General features: G+C 41.2%; 1 protein-coding gene across 2 annotated transcripts in view; it reads left to right on the top strand.

The window, feature by feature from the left end:
* Nucleotides 1-18,257: 18,257 nt before the first annotated feature.
* The window catches only part of LOC308288306 (cytochrome P450 3A56-like), a 31,440-nt gene continuing 26,015 nt past the window's right edge, over nucleotides 18,258-23,682 (top strand). For both annotated transcript variants that reach the window (XM_080729709.1, XM_080729710.1), the window contains exons 1-4: nucleotides 18,258-18,438; nucleotides 19,838-19,937; nucleotides 20,893-20,945; nucleotides 23,131-23,230. In XM_080729709.1, coding sequence (XP_080585835.1) covers nucleotides 18,359-18,438; nucleotides 19,838-19,937; nucleotides 20,893-20,945; nucleotides 23,131-23,230 — 333 coding nt within the window. In that variant the 5' untranslated portion in view covers nucleotides 18,258-18,358. The remainder of the gene's footprint in view (nucleotides 18,439-19,837; nucleotides 19,938-20,892; nucleotides 20,946-23,130; nucleotides 23,231-23,682) is intronic.

Consider the following 23,682-nt stretch of genomic DNA (forward strand, 5'->3'; position numbering starts at 1 on the left):
GAAAACAGCGCTCTGGCCTTCTCCGTTAGCCAGCGTGGAGCAGAGTTAATGTAGACTCTGTTCTGGGGTGCTGGGTCCACGAGGGGGTCCGCCGGGTCCATGAAGGGGTCCGCCGGGTGCGTCTGCAGGTCGGGTGGGTCGGTGGGGCCGAAGGGGTCCGGTGTTGCGTGACTTGCGTCGATGATGCTGGTCTCGTGCTGAGCTAGTCATGCGGGGGCGATCGCCGAGGGTTCACCGGGGGTCCGTGAGCCAGGGGGTCCTTCGACGATCCGTGAGTCCGCGGAGGCGACTGCCGTGTGATCGTCGGGGGTCGGCTGGTCAGGACATCTGGAGTAGCCCGTTGTTAGTCCCTCAGGATTCATCAGTGAGGAGCTAGCTAAGTTAGCATCGTTAGCTTCGCTGATCACAGACAAAGAAGGATCTGCCGTCGTCAATCCAACTGCAGTAGCGAGAGCAGCTAGTCTTCGGGTCATCTGTCTGGTAGCTACAGGCCCTGGATTCGTTTCTATATCTCCTGATTGCAGTAATAATAAGAAGATCAAAGATCGACTCATACAACCATTCAGGGGTTTGTCTCTTTTGTTCCGGTTCGCAGCCAACAACGATTCAATAACACAAGATCCAAAGGTCGGGTGCTTAGCTACCGCTTTGGCAAGGAGGTATAACTCACTGTGTTTATCGTCCGTTTTGTCCATTTCCCATAAAAGATTCTCGTATTCCAGTGGTGTTAGGATCGTTGGTGATTTATAGCATAAATCCGTGATCCATAGTAGAAATAGAAGAAAGTGTGGGATGAACCAAGCCTTTGGTGTTTTGGTTCCGGGGCGAGCGTGAAAAACAATGCGACTTGCCATGGCGATGTCCGGAAGCGAATAATGATTATTTGATTATTATTATTTGATAGCCCTAACGCTATCAAATAATTGTAGTGGAGTAAAAAGTACAACATTTGCCTCCGAAATGTATTGTATTGAAAATGCTCAAGAAAAGTAAAAGTACCTGTTTGTACAGTAGGCCTACTTGTGTAAATGTACTTGGTTTGACTGTTTTCTCTCAGGATGTTGAGGGGATGTGTCTCCACCTAGCGGCAACGTCTGGTCATTACAACATTGTTGAGAAACTTCTCTGTGGACTGCTAGACATCTGTCAGGTTAGTATTTCAGGCTATGTCACTGCCTCGTATGTGATATTATCTGGTCCCTCACATCTATACTATAATTTTGCGAATGTCTGTCTGTCTGTCTGTCCCAGCGTTTCTCCTCAGTGGCTGGAGCAATTGATCTGAAATCGCATCACCATTAGCATATGAACACACCTGACATAACTGTGAAGCCCGTTTGTCACTTTCACAAATCATATGCTGTATATTAGCATTTTTATGGTGTAACTACTATCTATTCTGCATCTAGCATGAGGCATATCTATTCTGCATCTAGCATGGGGCAACATGTTTAACCAGCTGTGTGTGTGTGTGTGTGTGTGTGTGTGTGTGTGTGTGTGTGTGTGTGTGTGTGTGTGTGTGTGTGTGTGTGTGTGTGTGTGTGTGTGTGTGTGTGTGTGGGCGGGGGGGGGTGTTGGCTGGCCCTCTTTCAGATGTTGTCATGTAGATCGGTACACAGTATCTCTGTAGCCTTTAAACGAAACGGGTATTTCTTACATTGATGCTCCTACATATTATCATGCAAGCACCAGAAAGTTACTTTCCATCCCTCATATACTGTGTGCACAGTGCACACCCCATAACCCACACACTGCACATCATTTCGGAGCTCATATCTTTGAACGGGTAAGGACTAGTTTTAATAATTATGGTACCATTGTTGTCTGTTTACTCTGTGTCTCAGAGGAGGGCTGTGGACAGTTCAGAAACGTAATCCTAAGGTTGCTCTTTAGACTCTACAGGGCACCAAGTATATTTCTGGCTTTTTATGGAATGGTAATACCAGGGTTTGTGTGCTTAATATGTCTCCAATTAGAACTGCAGACTCACTCCCCTATAGCTTCCGCTGTGGTCTGAAGACTCACCACCTTACCAACTCACTCACCAACTTAGCCCATAGCACTTACCGTAGGACTTGCCCACACTTGATAACCATACAGGTCATTTTGACTGGGCATCCTATCCTACATCCAAGCTATTGTGTGTATAGCTTTGATGCCTACAGATTATTGATGTTTTAATTGCTTTTGAAATGTATTGAATAGGTTCTTGGTCTTAAGTTTTTTAGATTACTCTTTCTATGCATTTGATGTATTAATGTTTATGTATTGATGTTTTACCATGTGCTGTCCTTGCTTATTGTGAGTCGCTCTGGATAACAGTAAGAAGAGCGTCTACAAAATGCCTAAATTGTAAATTGTAATTGTAAATTGTCTTCAGGAGGAGAACTTCTGCGTTGACGGAGCAGTGTTCAGTGACATGGATGCACGTCATAACCTTCAGACGGTCACCGTTCCTCTTCCCTTCGCTGCACCAGAGGACAGGCAGGAGAGTGTCATCATGTGAGTGATATACATTAGGACACTCACGCACACTCTCCCTGCCACCTGTTTGCTGCCATGCACACACACACACACACACACACACACACACACACACACACACACACACACACACACACACACACACACACACATACTGTATGCACTGGATCCAGCTGCACAGGCAGGGTTTGAGACGCCCCTGAGCTCATGTATCAATTTACTATGATGTTTGTCTGTGTGTTTCAATTTAAACATTTGACAGACACTCTTATCAGACTCACACGTGTTAGAACAGAGTAAATGACATGAACACTAGGCAACAAACAACCGGGTAAATGGTCACATAAAATAAAGTACAAAGAACAATGGGTGCTTCAATATTAACTAGGACAGGGGTTTTCAAAGTGGGTGACGGGGCATCCTGGGGTGCCGCAACGGCAGTCCAGGGGTGCCGCGAGATCATTTGATAATATTTGGAATTTATTTGGACACTTGAAGAAATATTTAGTATCATTTTAAACTTGAAGTACAAAGTTATTTTCAATCAGTTCTAACCAAAATGGCTATTATCTCAACGTTTTCCTCGCAACAGCCGATCTACAAGCCGATCTACAAACAGCCGATCTACAAGCACACAACGCCTCGCGATGCGAGGCGTTGTGTGCTTGTAGATCTGCTGTTTTCACTAGTTTAGTAAATTTTATAGATGATAAATACAAAAAGAAAGGTTATGGACATACAAGGTTTCCACCCAACAACGACGATATTCTATAAATTTAAGGTGCTGGGAGTGAAAATTATAATGTAGGGGTGCCTCGGATTAAAAAAATATTTATAGGGTGCCCTGAGAAAAAAAAGGTTTGGGAACCCCTGAACTAGGATATCAGGTAAACATGTCAATTTAAGTGGGAGCGTTTCTCTTTTTGTTCTCAGGCTCAGTTCGGACATCAACCCTCAGAATGGAGAGGGAGAGACACCTCCAGGCTACACAGGCTGGTGGGTCGTCTGGCAGGCTGACAGGAGAGAGAGGGAAGCCAGGAGCCTGACGTTCCCTAAGAATGCAGAAAGACTCCTTCACAGGTAGGGCTGTCACGATATGACATTTTACATGACGATTAATTGTCACTCAAATAATTGGCGATTAACGATTTAATTGTGTTTTTTTCATTGATAATTACATTTCTGTTTGGCTTTTAGGCTTTGAAGTTGTACATGGTAGATATTACACATAACCTAAATATATAAAGAAATTACTGACATATTTGACAACTTACTACTTAAAAAATAACTTTGATAGACGCGTTATGAGCTTGTAGATCGGCTATTTCCACTATTTGTGACATTTTTCAACATTCACGATTATGACGATTATGACAAAATAATTGTGATAATGTCAAATAATCACGATTAGACGATTATGTAATAATTGTGACAGCCCTATTCACAGGTCAGTCTCATGTTCAACTGTCCAGGAGTGTGTATCAGAGAAACAGGAAGTCGAGTCTAGAATGGCGAGGCGATACAGGGTCTCTCCGGGCGGTATCGAACTAACTGCGCAGATGTTGCACTCGGGTGGTCGAACCGCTTCCCTTGATAACTGTTTGGCACTTTAGCATTACTTCCGCTGTACAGCGAAATAGCTGATCTACAAGCTCACAACGTGTCACGTTTGTGAACTTGTAGTCGTACAACCAGGTTAATGATAATTAAAACTATTTCAGCCCACGGGGTGAAGTCTGTTTTCAGCTTCAGTGGGGAGCAGTTTAGGTGTGTCTTAAGTGTCTTGCTCAAGGGACACCTTGTCACATAGCTGGGGCTCAAACTCGAACTTGGGACATTCTGCTTCGGTGCTTCCTAGGTGGGGCCGCCCAAAAAGCAGTTTACAAGTGTTTGGGGGGGAGGGAAGGTAAAAGCAAAAACTTTATTAGGAAAAAAAAAGATAAAAGCAATAAGAGCAACAAAACACTGGTTCATGGGTCAATAGGACACTCAGTAGTCTCCTACTGTACCAGAGACTCTGCCGATCATCAGATTGTTGGCTTAGGAATGTGACAAATTGATATAAAATAAGTTATTGAATGGCATTTACTGTATTTTGACTGATGATGAGTTGCAGCCATCTGCTACACTTTGGTAAAACCCCTGTATGAACCCCCAGTCTGTTTCCTTTTCCAGAGACATCTCTCGGGGACAGGAGAGAGTTCCAGTTCCCTGTGTCAACACTGTGGACGGTGACGGTTATCCAGAGGACTATGAATACATCCCTGAGTGTTGTGTCGCTTCCCCCATAAGCATCGATAGGGACATCACTCACTTACAGGTGAGTGGTGTAGGACACCGTGGCATTATATAAACTTAACTGCTTGTGATTTGTGAATTTGTCTTGTTGGTATTTGTACAGTGATCAGTAGAGTATATTGCCTTTAACAAAGAGAAAATGTGAGTTTAAATGCTCAGTTAAAGGGGAATTCCAGACTAGCTGTTTTACCACATTAATCTGTTATGATGTCCATGAACGATCGCTACAAAATGTTGTTGTATTATTATTATTTTATCCTGAGTCCTCGGCAGGTCCGACCGCGAGCAGTGGTATTTTACATCTGACTACATCTGACCTCTGGTCAATGCTACGGTAACTCGGTAGATTGTTTCCACCCACTTGTTAATGAACATTAGATTACGGTAAGAAAAGGACTCCTCCGGAATTCCCCTTTAAAGGAGTAGTTCACCCCCAAAATGACTTTGTTTCTATTGATTACTCATGCCATGGAGAGTAGAGTTCAATAATATTTTTAGTTTTTTGTCACATTCCTAAGACAAAAATTTGATTTGAGTAAATTTACCCCCATTGATTCCGGATGGGGACCCGTTTCGAAACGGGTCCCCATCCGGAATCAATGGGGGTAAATTTACTTAATTTAGGGGGTGAACTACTCCTTTAAGTCTTGTTGGTACAACAATATCGTGTGCTGAAAATAATCGATCTGCAGTCTTTGTAGATTGACTATTTGTACAATGGAGTAATCAGTAATCAGGCCTAAAATGCATAGCAGCGGGAGATGACAGTTTTTCTTTCTTTGCCTCTGGGCCCACAGAACTGTGTGTGTGAAGAGAACTGCTCAGCTAGTATCTGTTTGTATGATGAAGAAATCAGTCTGCAGTGTTGGTATGACGAGGTAAGTCTTGTGCTTGTGTGAATGAATCATTGTAAAACACTTTGAGCACTTGGAAAAGCACTATACATTTTCAATTCATTATAAACAGACATTAACTGTGTACAACACGGTCTGAGGTGAAAATGTATTACACGCTAACCCCTGTGTGTGTGTGTGTGTGTGTGTGTGTGTGTGTGTGTGTGTGTGTGTGTGTGTGTGTGTGTGTGTGTGTGTGTGTGTGCGTGCGTGCGTGCGTGCGTGCGTGCGTGCGTGTTTTTTCTTCTCCTTCTGTTGTTATTTGCCCCTCAGGAAGGGCGCTTGCTGCCACAGTTCTACCTTGAAGACCCTCCGTTCGTCTTTGAGTGTAACCAGGACTGCTGTGGGAGGGGCTGTCAGAACCGTGTGGTGCAACATGGACTAAGGTACTGAAGATGATGTAAATGGTGCATTTAGATAAATGGTAAATGGTGCATTTAAATAAATGTTAAATGGTGCATTTAAATAAGATAGACACTAACTCTAGGGGAGTGTGTGGGGGGGGGGGGGGGGGTTACAATGTTCATGTGTGTTCTCTGCATATACTGTAACAAAGACTAGATAGGCCTACGTTCGCATATTGTTGTTTATTTGTGAGTTTGAAAAACAAATAAAACAACTACTAATGAGAGTTCGTCCTCAGGACCAGACTACAGCTCTTCAAGACCAGTAAGAAGGGCTGGGGTGTTTGCGCATTAGAAGACATTCCTCAATGGACCTTTGTATGCCAGTAAGTACTAAATACTTATAGTAGCCTGCAGTAGGTTCAAGACTAGTGCCCAAAACTGTTTACTTTTAGTAGACGAAATCAACACTGTCCAGCATTATAGTCCTCCCTGTAGCATCCTGCTCTTGGTTGACCATGGCGAACTGAGGGAAATGACCGACCTTACGGACCTTTGTCTTAATGAAAACATTATTTTTGGACCTTCAATATTTGTATTTGAGTAGGCCTGCTCTAGTTCATATAAAGCGCAATGAAATAAACATGCCAAAGCACTGCTCATTTAGCAGAAGATAATACAATAGCTGAAGATTTTTCTTATGGGAATTTGTGCTGAGTCTTTCCTCAATACGTTTTGGAGCTAATTTGAAGTATTTAAAACCACGGTGTATGAAGTTGTAAGCCCTGTTCTGTACTGTAGGTACGCGGGGGAGATCATCTCGGAGACAGAGGCCTTGATGAGGGAAGATGATACCTACATTCTCAGCTTGGATTGTCACAGAGACCAGGTATGTACGCAGTGGTGTAAAAGTACATTTACTCAAGAACTGTAATTCAGTACCATTTCAAGGTACTTTTAGTTCACTTGAGGGTTTCCATTTTTCGATAAATCTACTCCACTACATCTCAGAGGGAAATACTCTAGTATACTAGTATACTAGTATATTGTCTCTGTCAGGTGGAAACCTTGTTTGTCCAACACGGTTACTGTTCAGGATACACAAGCTCTACAAGCTCAAAATACGTTGCTTCATGCTGCTTTTTGAGTTTGTTGATCTATTATTTTACAGCACTGTATCCCAAATACTAATTGGGACCGCAGACACATTTTTATGGGTTGCAAGTAAATATTCCTTCCTACATTTTTCTTTTTAATTATTATTTGTTTAAGCCAAAAAACTAAATGTTTAAAGGAGTAGTTCAGTAATTTATTTCCCCTATTGATTACTCAAGTTGTGGGCTTGTAGATCGGATATTTTCACTAGTTTGGGTCCTGGGGAGACATCACATCTTTCGTTTTGGATATCAAGCTAAAAGGTTTGGGAAGCACTGACTGTCATACAATATTCAAGTAAACTTGCTGTCCACCGCTGGTTATTTCATGAAGAGCCTTCATCTTCTTTCCCCTCTCAGCTGGAGGAGTCTTACTGCGTCGACTCCCTGTTCTGCGGCAACATCAGCCGCTTCTTCAACCACATGTGCGAGGCCAACCTGTTCCCTTGCAGAGTGTTCACCACACACCAGGACCTGAGGTTCCCCAGCATCGCCTTCTTCACCTGCACCAACGTGAAGGCTGGGGACGAACTGGGGTACGTTGGGGATTTGGGTTTCGTTTTTGTTTTTTTACACACAGTGGTCAGGGCCATTTTTGACTTGTGGTGAAGATGTTTGTCAAATTCTTTTTTTTTTCTTCTTTTTTTTTGCCACGGACATACAAAATGAGTGGACAATAATATTACCAGAAACACACAAAGAGCTGAATGACCATAGCAGGTCTGTAACAGGCTTTGAGTGAAGGCTTGCATTGTTTAATAATCTAATCATTCCTCTTCCTGTCATCATCCTGTGTCAGATTTGACTACGGCGACGCCTACTGGCAGGATAAAGGCAGATATTTCAGCTGTGAGTGTGGGTCCCCAAAGTGCAAGCATTCAGCAACGGCCATGATGACCCAGCTACAGGCAGACAACAGCCCAGAGGAATGACCCAGCTACAGGCAGAATGACCCAGCTACAATCAGAATGACCCGGCTACAATCAGAATGACCCAGCTACAATCAGAATGACCCAACTACAATCAGAATGACCCAGCTACAATCAGAATGACCCGGCTACAATCAGAATGACCCAGCTACAATCAGAATGACCCAACTACAATCAGAATGACCCAGCTACAATCAGAATGACCCGGCTACAATCAGAATGACCCAGCTACAATCAGAATGACCCAACTACAATCAGAATGACCCAGCTACAGGTAGAATGACAAGGCTACAGGCAGACAACAGCCCAGAGGAATGACCCAGCTACGTGCAGGCAGACAGAGACCCAGCTATACTGTAGCTGTACTGTATTACCAGTCATTTTATGTTGATGAAAAGTCTGTGTTTCATTACAACACACAGCCAGCTGGAGAACATTGTACATTTATGTTCTGTTATAGATTATGTGTGAAATATTTTAATAACTTTTTTTTTTTTGTGTTTGCTCCTGGAGAGTAGACTCAAGTTATCAGATGAAACCTGGACTAACTGCAGTGTGTCAAACTCACCAATAGATGGCATCACTACCTCAGACTTTGCATGAAAGACCATTAGAACTCACATGCAAACAGTCAGCATTTTAATGAGGGCTAGGCTTCATCCATCAAATAAACACAAACTGACTGTGGCATATTCTGATATCGTAGTATTATTATTACCAATAATATTACCGTATTTGCTAATAAAAGAATATTACACTTACATCTGATTTACACACAAGTCAGATGTGGTATATGACACCCATGTTTAAAAACATGTGTACACATGCACGCGCGCGTGCACACACACATACAGCAGGGGTGGTTTTGGACCCCTTGGCTAAGAGACAGATGATGCAGGGACCCCCACTACATATTTGTATTACATTGTGTTGCAGATTAAACTTTTTCATTGATTCCATAGATGGCTTCGTTGAGACTAGGCCAATAGGGTTCAAATGTTTAATGTTAAAAATAAAAATCCTATTACACAAAGACCGGTTTCTTGTTTACAAACATTGAGACTAAATGCACAGCTGAATGTATCATGTAATCAATTCCCACCAATCCCCAAACCTGTTGTTTTGGGGAGCGCTGCATGGTTTCTATTTATTGGCTAATTTTGGTACCGACCCATCAGTGTGACGTGGACCAGAAACCCGTCTATAGACTAGAGAGAGAGAGACAGAGAGGTTGAAGAAAAAAAAAAGAAATCTTCTCTTATGGGGTAGGCTACCTGGTAGGACATCTTTTCAAGTCCGCTGCCAAATACATATCAATTTGGGGGTCCTAGACATGAAACCTTTTGGGGGTCCTAGACATGAAACCTTTTGGGGGTCCTAGACATGAAACCTTTTGGGGGTCCTAGACATGAAACCTTTTGGGGGTCCTAGACATGAAACCTTTTGGGGGTCCTAGACATGAAACCTTTTGGGGGTCCTAGACATGAAACCTTTTCAGAAGCACTGATCCAGACTCTAGAGCAGGCCTGGTCAGCGTGACGTCATGAGGGGAACCTGACACAGGTTCTGTCAGATCAAATAGAGTGTGTTCAGGAAGGTGCTACCAAGATGAACTCCAAACCCAAAAGCAACTAAAGTTGAATTCAAGGCTACATGGGGTGTGTGTATAATTGAGAGCAAATAATAATCTTTGGGGTGAATACTCCTTCCACCATTGCATTTCAATGGGAAATGGGAAGTGGGGAGTGGTTTCTTGCTGAAATCCGCGAATGGCAACAAACCACTCCATAACCATTGAAATGCATTGGCAGAATCTGCTCTCATGGGGCTTTTAAGCCGTGACATCATTTTGTAGGCAGAGGAGAATCTGCCCCCAGAGCATTTTCTGTCCCTCGCTATTTCAAAAAACAACGACTAAAAAATAACGACCAAAGTATAATTCTAACACTTTCCTTTCAACAACAAAGAGAAGAAAAATTTGTAAATAGTAAAAATAGTAAAAAGATTCACAGAAACTGGGGGCAGAAATTCTCCTCTGCCTACAAAATGATGTCATACTTAACAGCCCAATAGGTAGAAATAGAATACAAGTGTGGTGTGACCCTTGCCCTATAGCCTAAGACAATTTTTTTAAATATTACATGTGTTAACACTTTGGATAAAATAGACAATTTTGCATATTGGTGTCCAGATGTCACTAGTAGTGCGAACTGACGTAGAAATCCTACTTAATTTATGGACTCCATAGCAGAATTGAAACTCTCAAAGGATCAGCAAAACCTTGACTCAGAAACCATGTTAAAAGATAATAGAAAACATTTATTTACAGCGCTGTAACAGTCACACAACATTCACATACATCCTTCACCAACGACACACAAGACAAGACTGCCTTGCCCTCCCTCTCACATACATTATTTCATCTGCTAAAACAAAAACGTCTATTCCTTCTCTTTCCCTAGCTCATTAAACGCCAAGAATCTTATCTCTTTCTCACAGTCGTAAAACAAAGAGGGATTATGTCAGGCACCCTGACCTCCTTACCTATCCTCCCTTCTTCCCTAGTCTAGCAGAGTCTCAGGGTCAGCAAATAGCAGTCAACAAGATATAATAATATATTTCATTCACTTCACCACCTATCCTGTATGCTGTTATAACAACAACAACAACAACAACAACAACAACAACAACAACAACAGCTCCAGTGAGTCTGGCTCCAGTTCAAACAAACAGAACTTTGCATAGTGACCTCATGCATCCACAGCTCATTGTGCTGCTGTTGTTGTAACAGGCAGGTGGACGAATCCATCATGGGGCAGAATAGCACTATTGTCACAAAGCAACCAGACGAAAAAGTACTCCTATTTCTTAGTTAAAGGACAACTTTGTTTTTTTACAACAAGGGTTCATATTTTAGATTGTAATTAGGGAAAAGAAAAAGTGATTGTTAAAATCTTTTCATTTGCTTCGTTCTATTGTTTTATCACGTTTACCGTGCTAAAATGTGGGGCATGCGTACGCATTGGGGCATGCGTACAAGTGGCTAAATATGTCTTATTAGACACAATAAGCCAGCAGTTTCTTTATTGCTATTTACAGTAACACTTCTAGCCCCCATAAGTCACATCCAACCATGAAAGGTTGCGTTGTATCTTGGGAATGGGCTTATTCTGTGTAAAATGACATATTTAGCCACTTGTACGCATGCCCCCAGCCACTGATATAAGAATCTCTAAAGCAATAGAAAGAAGTAAATTAAATCAATTTAACACTCATCTTTTATATTCTTTAATTACAATCTAAAATATGAACCCTTGTTGTAAAAAACTAAAGTTGTCCTTTAAAGGGGAAGACCACCCATTTTCAATATTGAAATATGTCATTAATATACCTTAGAGGAGTTGTGTGGAAATAGAAAAAAAGTTCCCCCCCTTCTGTGTTGCCTAGAACTGGAGGATAGATTTTGGGGTTTGTATTGTAAAGTACAATGTGTGATGTCATCAAGTTGTACTTTACAATACAAACCCCAAAATCAATCCTCCACTTCTAGGCAACACAGAAGAGGGGGAACTTTTTTTCTATTTCCACACAACTCCTCTAAGGTAGTAATGACACAGTTCAATATTGAAAATGGGTGGTCTTCCCCTTTAAGTAAAAGTATAAATTCTGCAATGTACGCCATTTTGAGTAAAAGTACAACGATATTCGCATCAAAATTACTTAAATTACCAAGAGTAAAAGTAAAAGTATGTCCCATTTCCATGTTTTCAAATGTATAAAAGCAGATCTACAAGCTCACAATGTGTCGAAAAAGGTGACACATTTTTATTATGTTTTGAAACATTTTGAGAAAACAAATCTGGTCCCTGGCACAAAGTATGTTTAGATGGGGCGGTTCAAATGAGATACGGCCCAGACGCTTTGAAGCTTAAAAGAATTTATAAGTGGCCTCCGCACGTCATTGTAGCTTTTTACAGTATGTGTTGAGTGTGTGTGTGTGTGTGTGTGTGTGTGTGTGCGTGCGTGCGTGCGTGCGTGCGTGCGTGCGTGCGTGCGTGCGTGCGTGCGTGTGTGTTACTGGATGCTTGTGCGTGTGCGTGTGTGAGAGAGAGATATAAAGAGTTGTGTGACCTGTTTGACCCTCAACACAGGATTTGAGAATCCAAGACTAAAAGTATTAGCATTGCCACCACCAACAATATAATAATAGTAAGAGCAGCAACAGTGCTATCTGCACATCAAGGTTCAAGGTTGTACTTTATTGTTACATCTTGTGTACAGGCACATAAGTGATGATATTATGTAAATATGTAATATCACATATGGCGATACGTATCTAATCTGGATGACCAGTTGAAACACTTCTAAATTCATTTATCAGTAAAAAAACTATTCTCGTAGTTACTGCACTTTGGCTTTGTAGAGCAGTATGGGTGTATGATAAACAAATTCACCACGTCGTTGTTGCCAGAGGATTTCCGACCAAAGGCAAGGTTTGCATATTGACTGGTTGATTAAATATTAATTTCCATGCGAAATCCATCAAAAGAAAGTAACAATGATCATAAGTGCATCTGTAAAACAAGCAGTACAGAGAAAGGGTGAGGAGGCAAAGTAGAGTGTACATCATTTGGAGGATTTGCTGATTCAAGAAGACTGACTGTCTAAAGAAGAGGCTTCACCAAAACACCCGACTCAGAGATCTGAGACTCTCTGCTGGCATCCAAAAACGTGAGTTCACCTTAACCTTGTGGTTCATAGAACAGTTGTTTTCAGAAGAGCCGTTCAAAATGTGCAGTTTAGTCAATGTTGCATTGCACTCAAATCCAGCCAATTGTGTTTTTCTCTTCTGTACCAGTTGCAGCGCGCACGCACACAGCCTTAAGATGACTGGGTTCGACACAGAGGGAAATTGCACCAACTCCTCCAGCCCCTCCATATACTCAGAGAGCGACACCATTCGGGCACTGTCTGGCGGCCATCATCCTGGGTCTCCCCATCAACAGCTACGTTGTGTGGCTGATACTGAGTGGAGCTGGTGGGACGATAGCCTCCGAGTTCTTTTATCTCAACCTGACTGTTTCCTAACCTGACTTTCGCCAGATGGTTTGCAGCATTGCGTATGCCTGCATAACGCTCTGCTTTACCATCTGGGCTCGGTCCAGCACAACCGATGTAAGGGGCGGGCCATTTTTTCAAATTCTAAAGCAGGTGATTGGATATGGCCGTGCCAACTCCAACCACTCATATTGGCCTGTCTGCATGACGTTGCACCCAGAATCCGCCTCCTGGGTTTCCACGTGGTCTGCAATCAGACTCTATTGGCTCAGAGCCGCTCAGAGCCCGCCCATAGCTGCCGCTGATTGGTCCGGCCCGGGACTTTACGAGTGTTATCAACTGTGCTGGAGCGAGCCCAGATGGTAAAGCAATGCATAAGCAATGCTGCCACCATCTGGCGAAAGTCAGGTTAACTGTTTCCATGATCATCTCTTCCCTGGCCTCTGTCTTTCACGTGGCATGGTTCTACGCACGCAACTTAATTTTCCTCTATATTAGAGACATAACTTTTTATTGTATGTTATGGTTCTCTGTTCCATCATTCCAGTGTTGTATCTGTGTGGAGCGTTACATAGCGGTGGTTCACCCTGTGGTATTTCTTGGGTACAAAGCTCGTCGGTACAGGGTGGCCTGTTGCTGTGTTGTCTGGCTCATGGTGCTTGCATTCAGCTCCTTAATGTTTTGGTCAATGCAAGTGTTGGTTTACATCTCTCTGGGCTTTGACATTGTGTGCATTTCTGGGATGTCTTTCTGCTGCTTCTCGGTCCTCAGAGCTCTGAAACAGCCTGGACCAGGAGAAGGACAGAGGGACAGTGGGGCGGGAAACAACATGAAGAGAAGGGCTTTTAGAATCATTCTGATCAGCTTGATAGTAATGGTGCCATGTTTCTGATGTTCTGACTAGACTGTTTGATCCCATCTCAGTTGCTAAGTTCATCACATATGCAATAGCAATGATGTCAGGGTTTGGTCATCCTTTGCTCTTCATCTACAAAGCTGGGAAGCTGCCTTGCTTCAAGGGGTTCTGAAAGCAGGATAGATCTCTTACCAGACCTGTTGTGTGTTTTAAATCTAATCGTATGTTTTTTGTGTGTGTGCATGGCATATGTCATTAATGTATGTTGATTTACACTGCGTCAAATACTGTATTGGAGTGTGTTGATATTGATATGAGTGCTACAGTACTGCATATGATGCCTGTACGTCATTCATCTCTTGTCGTGCAGCTTGACAATAAATATATGCTTTTCGAATAATGATATTTTCATCATCTGTTTGTTGATATGAGGTCTAGATATAAATGCAGAATTTTGGTTGATTGATTGAATACTTTAATAATAGTTTGCAAAACACAATGATGCTAAAACGAAAAGCCCAGTGGGCTTGTTTCCATTGTGGCCCTTTGTATTCAATTCATCAAGACATAGAGACAGCCTTACAAGACTATAAAGGAAATCATCAATACTAGCAGCTGTAAAAGTATAATTACAGAAAAACAGAATGGGTGTAATTTATTTTTTATGTTAAGCTATAAGACTTGGTGAGTAGTGAGAAGTGTGAGGTCTAGTAGCAGTGATTAGTTTGATTTGAGAGGTCTGTAGTTTTAGTGCCAGTGGTGGAAGAAAGAACATACGTTTTTTTTTTTTTTACTTTTTAAATTCAAGTATAAAAGTACTTAAAGTACCAAAAGTAGAAAGTAGTCATTATGCAGAATGTCCTATTTCAGGTTTTCAAATGTATAAAAATCTTTTGAAAATAGCAGATCTACAGGCTCACAATGTGTTGCATTGCGGCGCATTATGAGCTTGTAGATCTGCTATTTGCAAATGGCTGAAAATGTATCTAGGACTGAATGGTTAAGGTATGTTTTGTAATAATAATCCAAATCTGCAAAGTAACTATAACTGAAATTAGTAAAAGGAGTAAAGGTACAATATTTGGATCTGAGATGTAGTGGAGTAGAAGTAAAAGTATTGGAAATTAGAAATACTCAAGTAAAGCACAAATACCTCAAAACTGTACTTAAGTAAATGGTGCATTTGTATAGCGCCTTTATCCCAGGCGCTTCACGTAGATCATACATGGGCAACTGGCGGCCTGAGGGCCACATGCGGCCCCCACCTTCACTTAATGCGGCCCACAGGTTAATATTGGAGTACTGATATATTATTGATTTCAGCTGTTACAATTCCAAACATGGAAAAAATTACCAGCTTTAATTACTTTAGTCTATATTAGTAGCTAAATGACTATTAAAATGTTATTGTATTTTTCATGTCCAATGTATTTGTATTTAAGTTCATAAAGTTAACATAAGAACACATAGGCCTATAAATGCATTTGACATTTTAAAACAAAAGAAGAAAAAAAAAAGTTTCTTTTCGGGATTCCAATTCAAAAATAGCCGATCTACAAGCTCAAAGCGCGTCGCCCTGCGACGCGTTTTGAGCTTGTAGATCGGCTATTTTTGCTACTGTATATGCATTGTGGCCCTCTGGATCAAAGTTGCCCACCCCTGACATAGATTGTGCATTACATTCACCCATTCAGACACCGATGGCGGAGGAAACCATGCAAGGCACCAACCTGCTCACCGGGTCCAACTCAGGGTTCAGTGTCTTGCTCAAGGACACTTCCACATGTAGACAGGAGGAGCCGGGATCTGAACCACCGGCCCATGGATCATTGGCCAACCTACTCTACTTCCTGAGCCACAGCCACCCCTATACAGTATAGTAGTTAAAGGGATATTCCACTTTCAACAAGGAAACAGCTTATGGGCTTCTCTCCACATACACACCCATTGTAACTTGAAACTCCATTTTAACCATGATAGATTCATTAAAAACACCCATTATTTTATCTGGTTACTCATACTACCCTCCTAATACGGGAGCAGGCTGTGTTTTATCCATATTCTTTTTCATTTCTTTTTAATAATTATTTGGGAAAATGGAAAAAATTAAATACAAAACATAATTATTACAAATAAATGAAAAAGGTTATCGAAAAAACACGGCCTGCTCACGTATTAGGAGGGTAGTATGAGTCACCAGAAAATAAAATGGGTGTTTTTAATGAATCTATCATGTGTAAAATGGAGTTTGAAGTTACAATGGGTGTGTGGGGAGAGGCCCTGGGCCTGGAGGGCCTGATAACATATACATCAAATATCTAAATATTGAATCAAGCAAATTAAAAACTGTTCAGGGTGTTCATAAAAGCCTGATTAGACGATAAAATTACCAAAAGTTTTTTTGAAAGTGAAATATCCCTTTAAGTAATTGTACTTAGTTACTTTACACCACTGGTGTAAAGCATACATAGTCAAAATGACATTCATTGATCCAGGCTAGCAGCTTCCTACAGGGCTTTCCTACTGACCAAACAAGGAGATCCTGCCCAAAGATCAAATTCTTTGGTTGACTTTCTTGGTGACTTGTTTTGTTGCCTTTTTATCACAGAAAGATTGTTATGTAAAGTATAAATGCAACCCAGATACTGTAGGTAGGCAGGGGTGTCACAAGGGAAAGTGGGACTGAGTTACTGGGGCCCAAGTTGGAGGGGCCCTAATAACTTTATCTATTGAAAAATAGCAGATATACAAGCTCACAGCGCGGCACCGAGTGCCGCGCTGCGAGCTTGTAGATCTGCTATTTTTGAAAAGTTGTGAAAATGTGTGCAAATCTTTGAATATATGTATTTTTTAAGCGAACATTTCTACCTCAAATTTTGCTTCTGGGGGTCCCTGGAACTAAATATTTTGAGATCGGGGTCCGTGGCCAAATACATATCATCTTGGGGGTCCTTGACATAGGTTTCTTGCACACATTTTCACAACTTTTCAAAAATAGCAGATCTACAAGCTTGCAGCGTGGCACTCGGTGGCGCGCTGTGAGCTTGTATATCTGCTATTTTTCAATAGTTAACATTCATGGGGGGCCCGCAGTGAATCCTTGTACCCAGGGCCCAGAATTTGGTGTGACGCCCCTGTAGGTAGGTAATCTCTTATTTCCTTACGATAACAATTTGTCACCCACTGGGGCCTTTAATAATATTGAGGTAAATTTTGGACCCAAAAAGAATGGATTCAGTTTAAATGACAGTTTGTTATCAGCCATGTGCAGATTTCTGAGACCGGAAGCATGAGTCATCCACAAACAAGAACACAATTGCAGTCACATGCTGCTGATGTCATGTTGCTAAATGACCTGACCCTGAACTTTGGTACAACTTCACATCACCATGGAAGGAGGGAGGGATGTATTCTCTACTAGTTAAGAAGACCCTGATCAACAAATAGGACTTGTATAATGTTCATATGGACAACTTGGAAATGAACTCAAAGCCTGACTTTATCAAAGCCTACCATTATTTCAGAATATCAGTTATTTAGCCTATGTATTTAATTACATTCACACTATTAATTAAACAACAATGGTCAGAAGCTATATTCTTTGTTGCCTTATTTTCCAGCAAAGGTTTACTGAAAATAATATGTGTTATTGTTTACAACAGCAGGTTTCATTCATGAAATAAGGTTGAGTTTACACTTTCCACACATCTGCCACACTCAAAACCGGTAAAAATACAAAGCCAAAGCCTGTCCATAATTCCCCCCTCTACTAATAGGTTTAAATCCTATTAGTAGACCTCGTATCAGTGAACTGTAGGCCTACTGTCTTGTGCTTTTCCTATGCGAACAGCTAATAAAGTATTCAATCAATCAAAAGCCCAGCGACCACGGCCAGTAAAGTAGCTAGCTGCACTGGTGTGTTGGCTCCCCCTGCCGGTGCATTTGAGTACATGTGTTGGAGGTGTGTGTTTACATTGAGTGTGCTTAGTTGGGTGTTTATATCAGTGGTTCTCAAAGTGGATTCCTTTCCAGGGACTCTGTGGGTTCCTTCAGGGGGTCTACATTGACCCATACAAGACTGTAACTCTGACAGTGCAGATGGGTTCCATTTGTACACTGTCAGAGTTAACCTTGAAATGTTAAAGTTTGAGAAACACTGCTGTATAATGAACTTGCTAATGAACTTGAGACTGACGTTGACTCCTCCCCTACACTGACCCCTCCTCCCAGCGCCAGGGTGATCTCCGGTAAATGACGTCGTTATTTATGTGTTTCAGTTAGTTTAGTTATTGACAGTTGGAAGCAACAACAGCTACCGGCGAGACAACAACAAACTAACGTGATGGTGATGATGTTTTCCTTGCCGTTGTTTTCAGCCACTACGTGGACACTGCTAGTCCTGTGTTTCACTCTGCTGTTATTGTGAGTATTATTTATTATTTCCTTCCTCTTCCGCCTCCACTTGACATCTTTTGTTTTGCTGCATTCCACAAGCATCGTTTCCTTGATTATGGGTTCGAATAAATTATAGGCTACACTACATCTTTACGAACCTAGAATGTTTATATAAAGCATGTTTTTTTCCCCCGACATATTTACAAACAAGTAGCATTATACTGTCTGATTGCGACCGTAGGTCGCAGTTTAGTATGTGAACCGTCACAGCTTGACCACATGTCTGTAACGCAACACTGTGGGTCATGGGTTAGGGTTAGGGTTAGGGTGACATGATTAATTACAGAATTGAAATGTTCAATACTTTTACTTCTACTCCACTACATATCTCTGAGGAAAACACTTTTACTCCACTACAATTTTAGTTACCAGTTACATTGTAGCCATGGATCACGTGACGGTGGTCTGTCATGATATGACAGTCATGGTTCAGGGCTAGCCATAAATTATAATGCTTGTATAGAGGACTTATTTTGTAGACGTTTTCACTCTACAAGCTTTATAACGAGGAGAGGGGGAGGACCACTGGTTGAAAGTTGAAAGTTGAAAGTTGAAAAACAAACAAACAAGTTGAAAAACAATACTTTCAACCACTGGTGAGCCCGTTTGATTCAAACATGTACAAATGAAAAATATAAGGTGCTTCCCTTCTTGTGGGTTCTAACTATTCCGAACCTCCTCGGGATGTGACAGTCCATATTTTTCATTTCATTTATAAAGAAGTGTTTTACTCAAGCTTGTCTCGGAATCTCAGTGCATTTCTCTATTTCCCCAAATGAGCGCAACAAGCCCAGACATGCTTGAGTAACTCAAGCATGTCTCGGAATCTCAGTGCATTTCTCTATTTCCCCAAATGAGCGCAACAAGCCTTGACAAGCTTGAGTAAAATACTTCTTTATTAAAGATATGGACTGTCGCATCCCTAGGAGGTTCCGAATAGATAGAAAACACTCTGGGCAATGCGGTGAGCACCTTATATTTTGCAAATGTGCATGTTTGGAGCAGTAAGGGCCGGAGACAAACGGCCTCGCCGATGGTCCTATACCCCTCTCACCGTTATAACGATTGTATGTAGAGTGAAACCGTCTTCAAAATAAAAGTGCTTTACAAGCGTTATAATTTATGGCTAGTTCAGGGTTATATAGTTACTTTGTAGATTCTGATTTCGTTTACAAAACACGCATGCCCTTATAACCACACCACAACATTTGGGAACTTGTGAAGTGAAATGGTATAAGAGTAGCTTTCAGATGCTATGATGTTGCGCAATCACATTATGAATGATGATGCAGCTGCTGATTGCGCAACATGTGCTACAATAATGATGGAATGGGTAACACCCCCCTTCCCCCTTTGTATCATCTAGATATAGTCTTTGGCCATATGGCTTCTTCAAAAAGCTGGGAATTCCAGGACCCAGGCCCCTGCCTTTCATGGGAACTTTGGGATACAACTTTGGAAAAAGGGTAAGTGATCTCTCCATCCATCCAATTCAAGCACCAGTGCTGACTGATAATTTGTTTGTTTTTTACAGTAGTCTAAATAGGTCGGGGAGGGTTGAGTTGCAGTTGTGACGTCTTAATACACAGTCTTATATGCCTTAATACACTATAATTTCCCTAATAATAACTTAAATTATTTCTGTATTTTAGAAATTGTTTGTGTTTTACTCAATTCAATCAAAACATAATAAAAACAGCAACACTGATGGCGGAGGAAACCATGCAAGGCACCGACCTGCACATTGTGAGCAACTATGGGATCAGTGTCTTGCTCAGGGGAGCCTGGGATCGAACTGGGATCCTTATGTTTGAGCCACTGCCCCCACAACTGCTGTCACAAGTTGATGATGTCATATATCCATGTGTGGTCCAGACCAACTGAATGTATGCAATGCATGTGCTACTAAAAAAAAAAAACGTAATACTTCCAGAGGTTAATATCAGCATCAAAGCAATATTTTCAACATTTTTCGTGCATTTCACATTCCATAGAGCTGGACCACACATGAACTTGTGACGGGAGTTCCATATCTTATAGAGGGCAGTAAATGTCCTTTTAAAGGTGAACTTGGGTGACTTTGCCCTACGTCTATCAGGTTAGGTTACATAATGCTAATGGAACCTTTACAGTTACTGTAGGTCAATTACTAAAGGATCAAAATGTTTCAAATGGCACTTTTAACAATAAGAATAAGAATATCACCATTATGATCAAGTCCATGCAATGAACACAAAAGACAATTAGTAGGCTATTCTGTTTGGAACTCTTACTTTGTTTTGATTGTCACCTGTAGTAAGCTACTATATGCTATCACCTGTGTTCAAATGTTTTGGTTACTTTGTCTTTCTTGACAAGACGTGTCTGCATCCTCTGTCTAACCCTTAATTACTCCATAATATCCTTCCTGACATGTTGCAGGGCTTTGTGGGGTTTGACAGCGACTGCTACAGCAAGTATGGGAATGTGTGGGGGTAAGTTTAATCCAATCCAATTATTCATGATGCCACTTTAACCACAAATCTGCGTCACTTTAGATTTGAATGACTTTAACCATTATTTTATGGTTTAACTACCAGTAAGACTCCCTAATCGGGAGATAACTTTAGAAGGCAATCGTAGCCAATCAGGAGGGAATTTGGGAAATGGGACAGATCCATGTTGACTTTAGAGATACTGTGTACTGCTTTGCGTGATTTTAGGGCAAAATCTGTAGGAGCAGTGTCCAAAAATGTGTTTTGCAAAAATCAGCCTGATGGTGGCGCTAGAAGAGGGCCATGTGATAAATGAGGGGTGGAGGTTGTGAGTTGCCATCCAAGGAGTATGTGTGCAAAGTTTGGCATGGATCGGGCAACGGTGCCGGAGATAAGAGTAGGGCAAAAGTGTGGCGTGACGGACAGACAGACAGACAGACGGACAGACAGCCGGTGAAGCTATTCATAGTGACTTGGGACCTGACGGTCGCAATTAAAAAATAGCTGATATACAAGCTCACCAAGTGCCGCACTGTGAGCTTGTAGATCTGCTAGTTTAGAAAAATCGATAAAATGTGTGCAAAGTCTTTGGATATATTGACCCGATTTCTATAAAGGTCTTCTAAATCATTGGTTCTCAAACTTTTTCATGTCAAGGATCCCCAAAATCACATGAATTTGGCCTGGAGTAAGAAAGAAGCAGAGATTTGAGTTACAAAAATTTGCTATGAAAAATATATATTCAAAGATTTGCAAACATTTTCACGATTTTTCAAAAATAGCAGATCTACAAGCTCGCAGCTTGAACATCTGCTATTTCTAAGCATAAAATAAGGCCTAAATGGGTTAATAACATGACAGGGAAAAAAGGCTGCATCTTCTATTTGGTGATGAGGAAGGATGAGAAAAGCCAGGCACCCAAAATCAATGTCCGTTTGCATGATTGCACGTTTTAATATTTTCGTCTTAAATGGATATTCCACTTTCAAAAAAACTTTTGCGAATTTTATCGTCTAATCAGGCTTTTATGAACACCCTGAACAGTTTTGAATTTGCTTCATTCAATATTTAGATATTTTATGTAATTGTTATCTGGCCCTCCATGCTCAGGGCCTCTCCCCACACACACCCATTGTAACTTCAAACTTCATTTTAACCATGATAGATTCTTTAAAAACACTCATTATTTTTTCTGGTGACTCATATTACCCTCCTAATACGTGAGCAGGCCGTGTTTTTTCAATAACTTTTTTCATTTATTTTTTATAAAATATTATTGTATTTAATTTTTTTCCATTTTCCCAAATAATTATTAAAAATAAAAGAAAAAAGTTATTGAAAAAACACGGTCTGCTCACGTATTAGGAGGGTAGTATGAGTCACCAGAATAAATAATGGGTGTTTTTAATGAATCTATCATGGTTAAAATGGAGTTTGAAGTTACAATGGGTGTGTATGTGGAGAGGCCCTGAGCCTGGAGGGCCTGATAACATTTACATCAAATATCTAAATACTGAATGAAGTAAATTAAAAACTGTCCAGGGTGTTCATAAAAGCCTGATTAGACGATAAAATGACCAAAAGTTTTTTTGAAAGTGGAATATCCCTTTAAAGGTGATACACCATGCATTTAAAAAGTATTTATGTCATATTGTTTATGTCCCAAAAACGTTTTTCAAAAGGTTTGAGGCTAAATTACCACTCCTGAATAGAGAGCCTCTCTCATTTTTGAATGGCTCTCAGAGCATTTCAGCTGCAGTACCACCTTTGGCCTGAACTGCGCCACCCCCCCCCCCCCCCCCCCACCCCCCCCAAAAAAAATCTTTTTGAATTTTTTTTTTTTTTTTTTTAAATCTTTTTGAAAAAAAAAATCTTCTTTTGAAAAAAAAAATCTTTTTGATTTTTTTTTTTTTTTTTGTGATGACGTCACAATCGGCAGATGACGTCACAATCGGCAGCAAATCTGAACAGCCTGTTTTGAGAACCCGTGGGATACTTTTAACCTTCACCTTCTCAAAACCAGAGAAAGACACAACGGTCAGAAATGGGACTTTGTGAGGATAGAAGGTGCGAGTGGGACCCCAAAAAAAGGTTTTAAAATAGGAAAAGTGAAATTTCATGGTGTATCACCTTTAAGCACTGGATTCATGATAATGTGATATGGTGGTGTTCATGATGTGTACAGGACATTTGAAGGACGCAAACCGGTGTTGATGGTGGCGGACCCTGAGATGCTCAAAACCATCATGGTGAAGGAATGCTACTCTGCCTTCACCAACCGCAGGGTGAGATGGATGGCTACACACTCCGTCATGCACTGGGATCAATTCACCTTTTATTTGCCCAGCTGCATATCCGGTACCATTTAACCCATTTAGAGGCCTAGAATTATTGAATGCTTTAACCAGTGAAAAATAGCAGATATACAAGCTCACAGCGCGGCACCGAGTGCTGCGCTGCGAGCTTGTAGATCTGCTATTTTTGAAAAAGTCATGAAAATGTGTGCAAATCTTTGACTATATGTATTTTCAAAGCGAACTTTTGTAACTCAAATTTTGCTTCTGGGGGGTCCCTGATACAATATTTTGAGATGGGGGTCCGTGGCCAAAAAAATATCATTTTGGGGGTCCTTCACATGAAAAGGTTTGAGAACCACTGACATAGTAGTCTCTCAAGAACAGACTAACTGAGCTCCAGTTAAGTGAAAAGGACCTTTTCTTTGACGACGGCTGGCCAG

Source organism: Nannobrachium achirus, assembly GCF_963921795.1.
Source record: "Nannobrachium achirus genome assembly, chromosome: 7".
Classification (NCBI taxonomy): Eukaryota; Metazoa; Chordata; class Actinopteri; order Myctophiformes; family Myctophidae; genus Nannobrachium; species Nannobrachium achirus.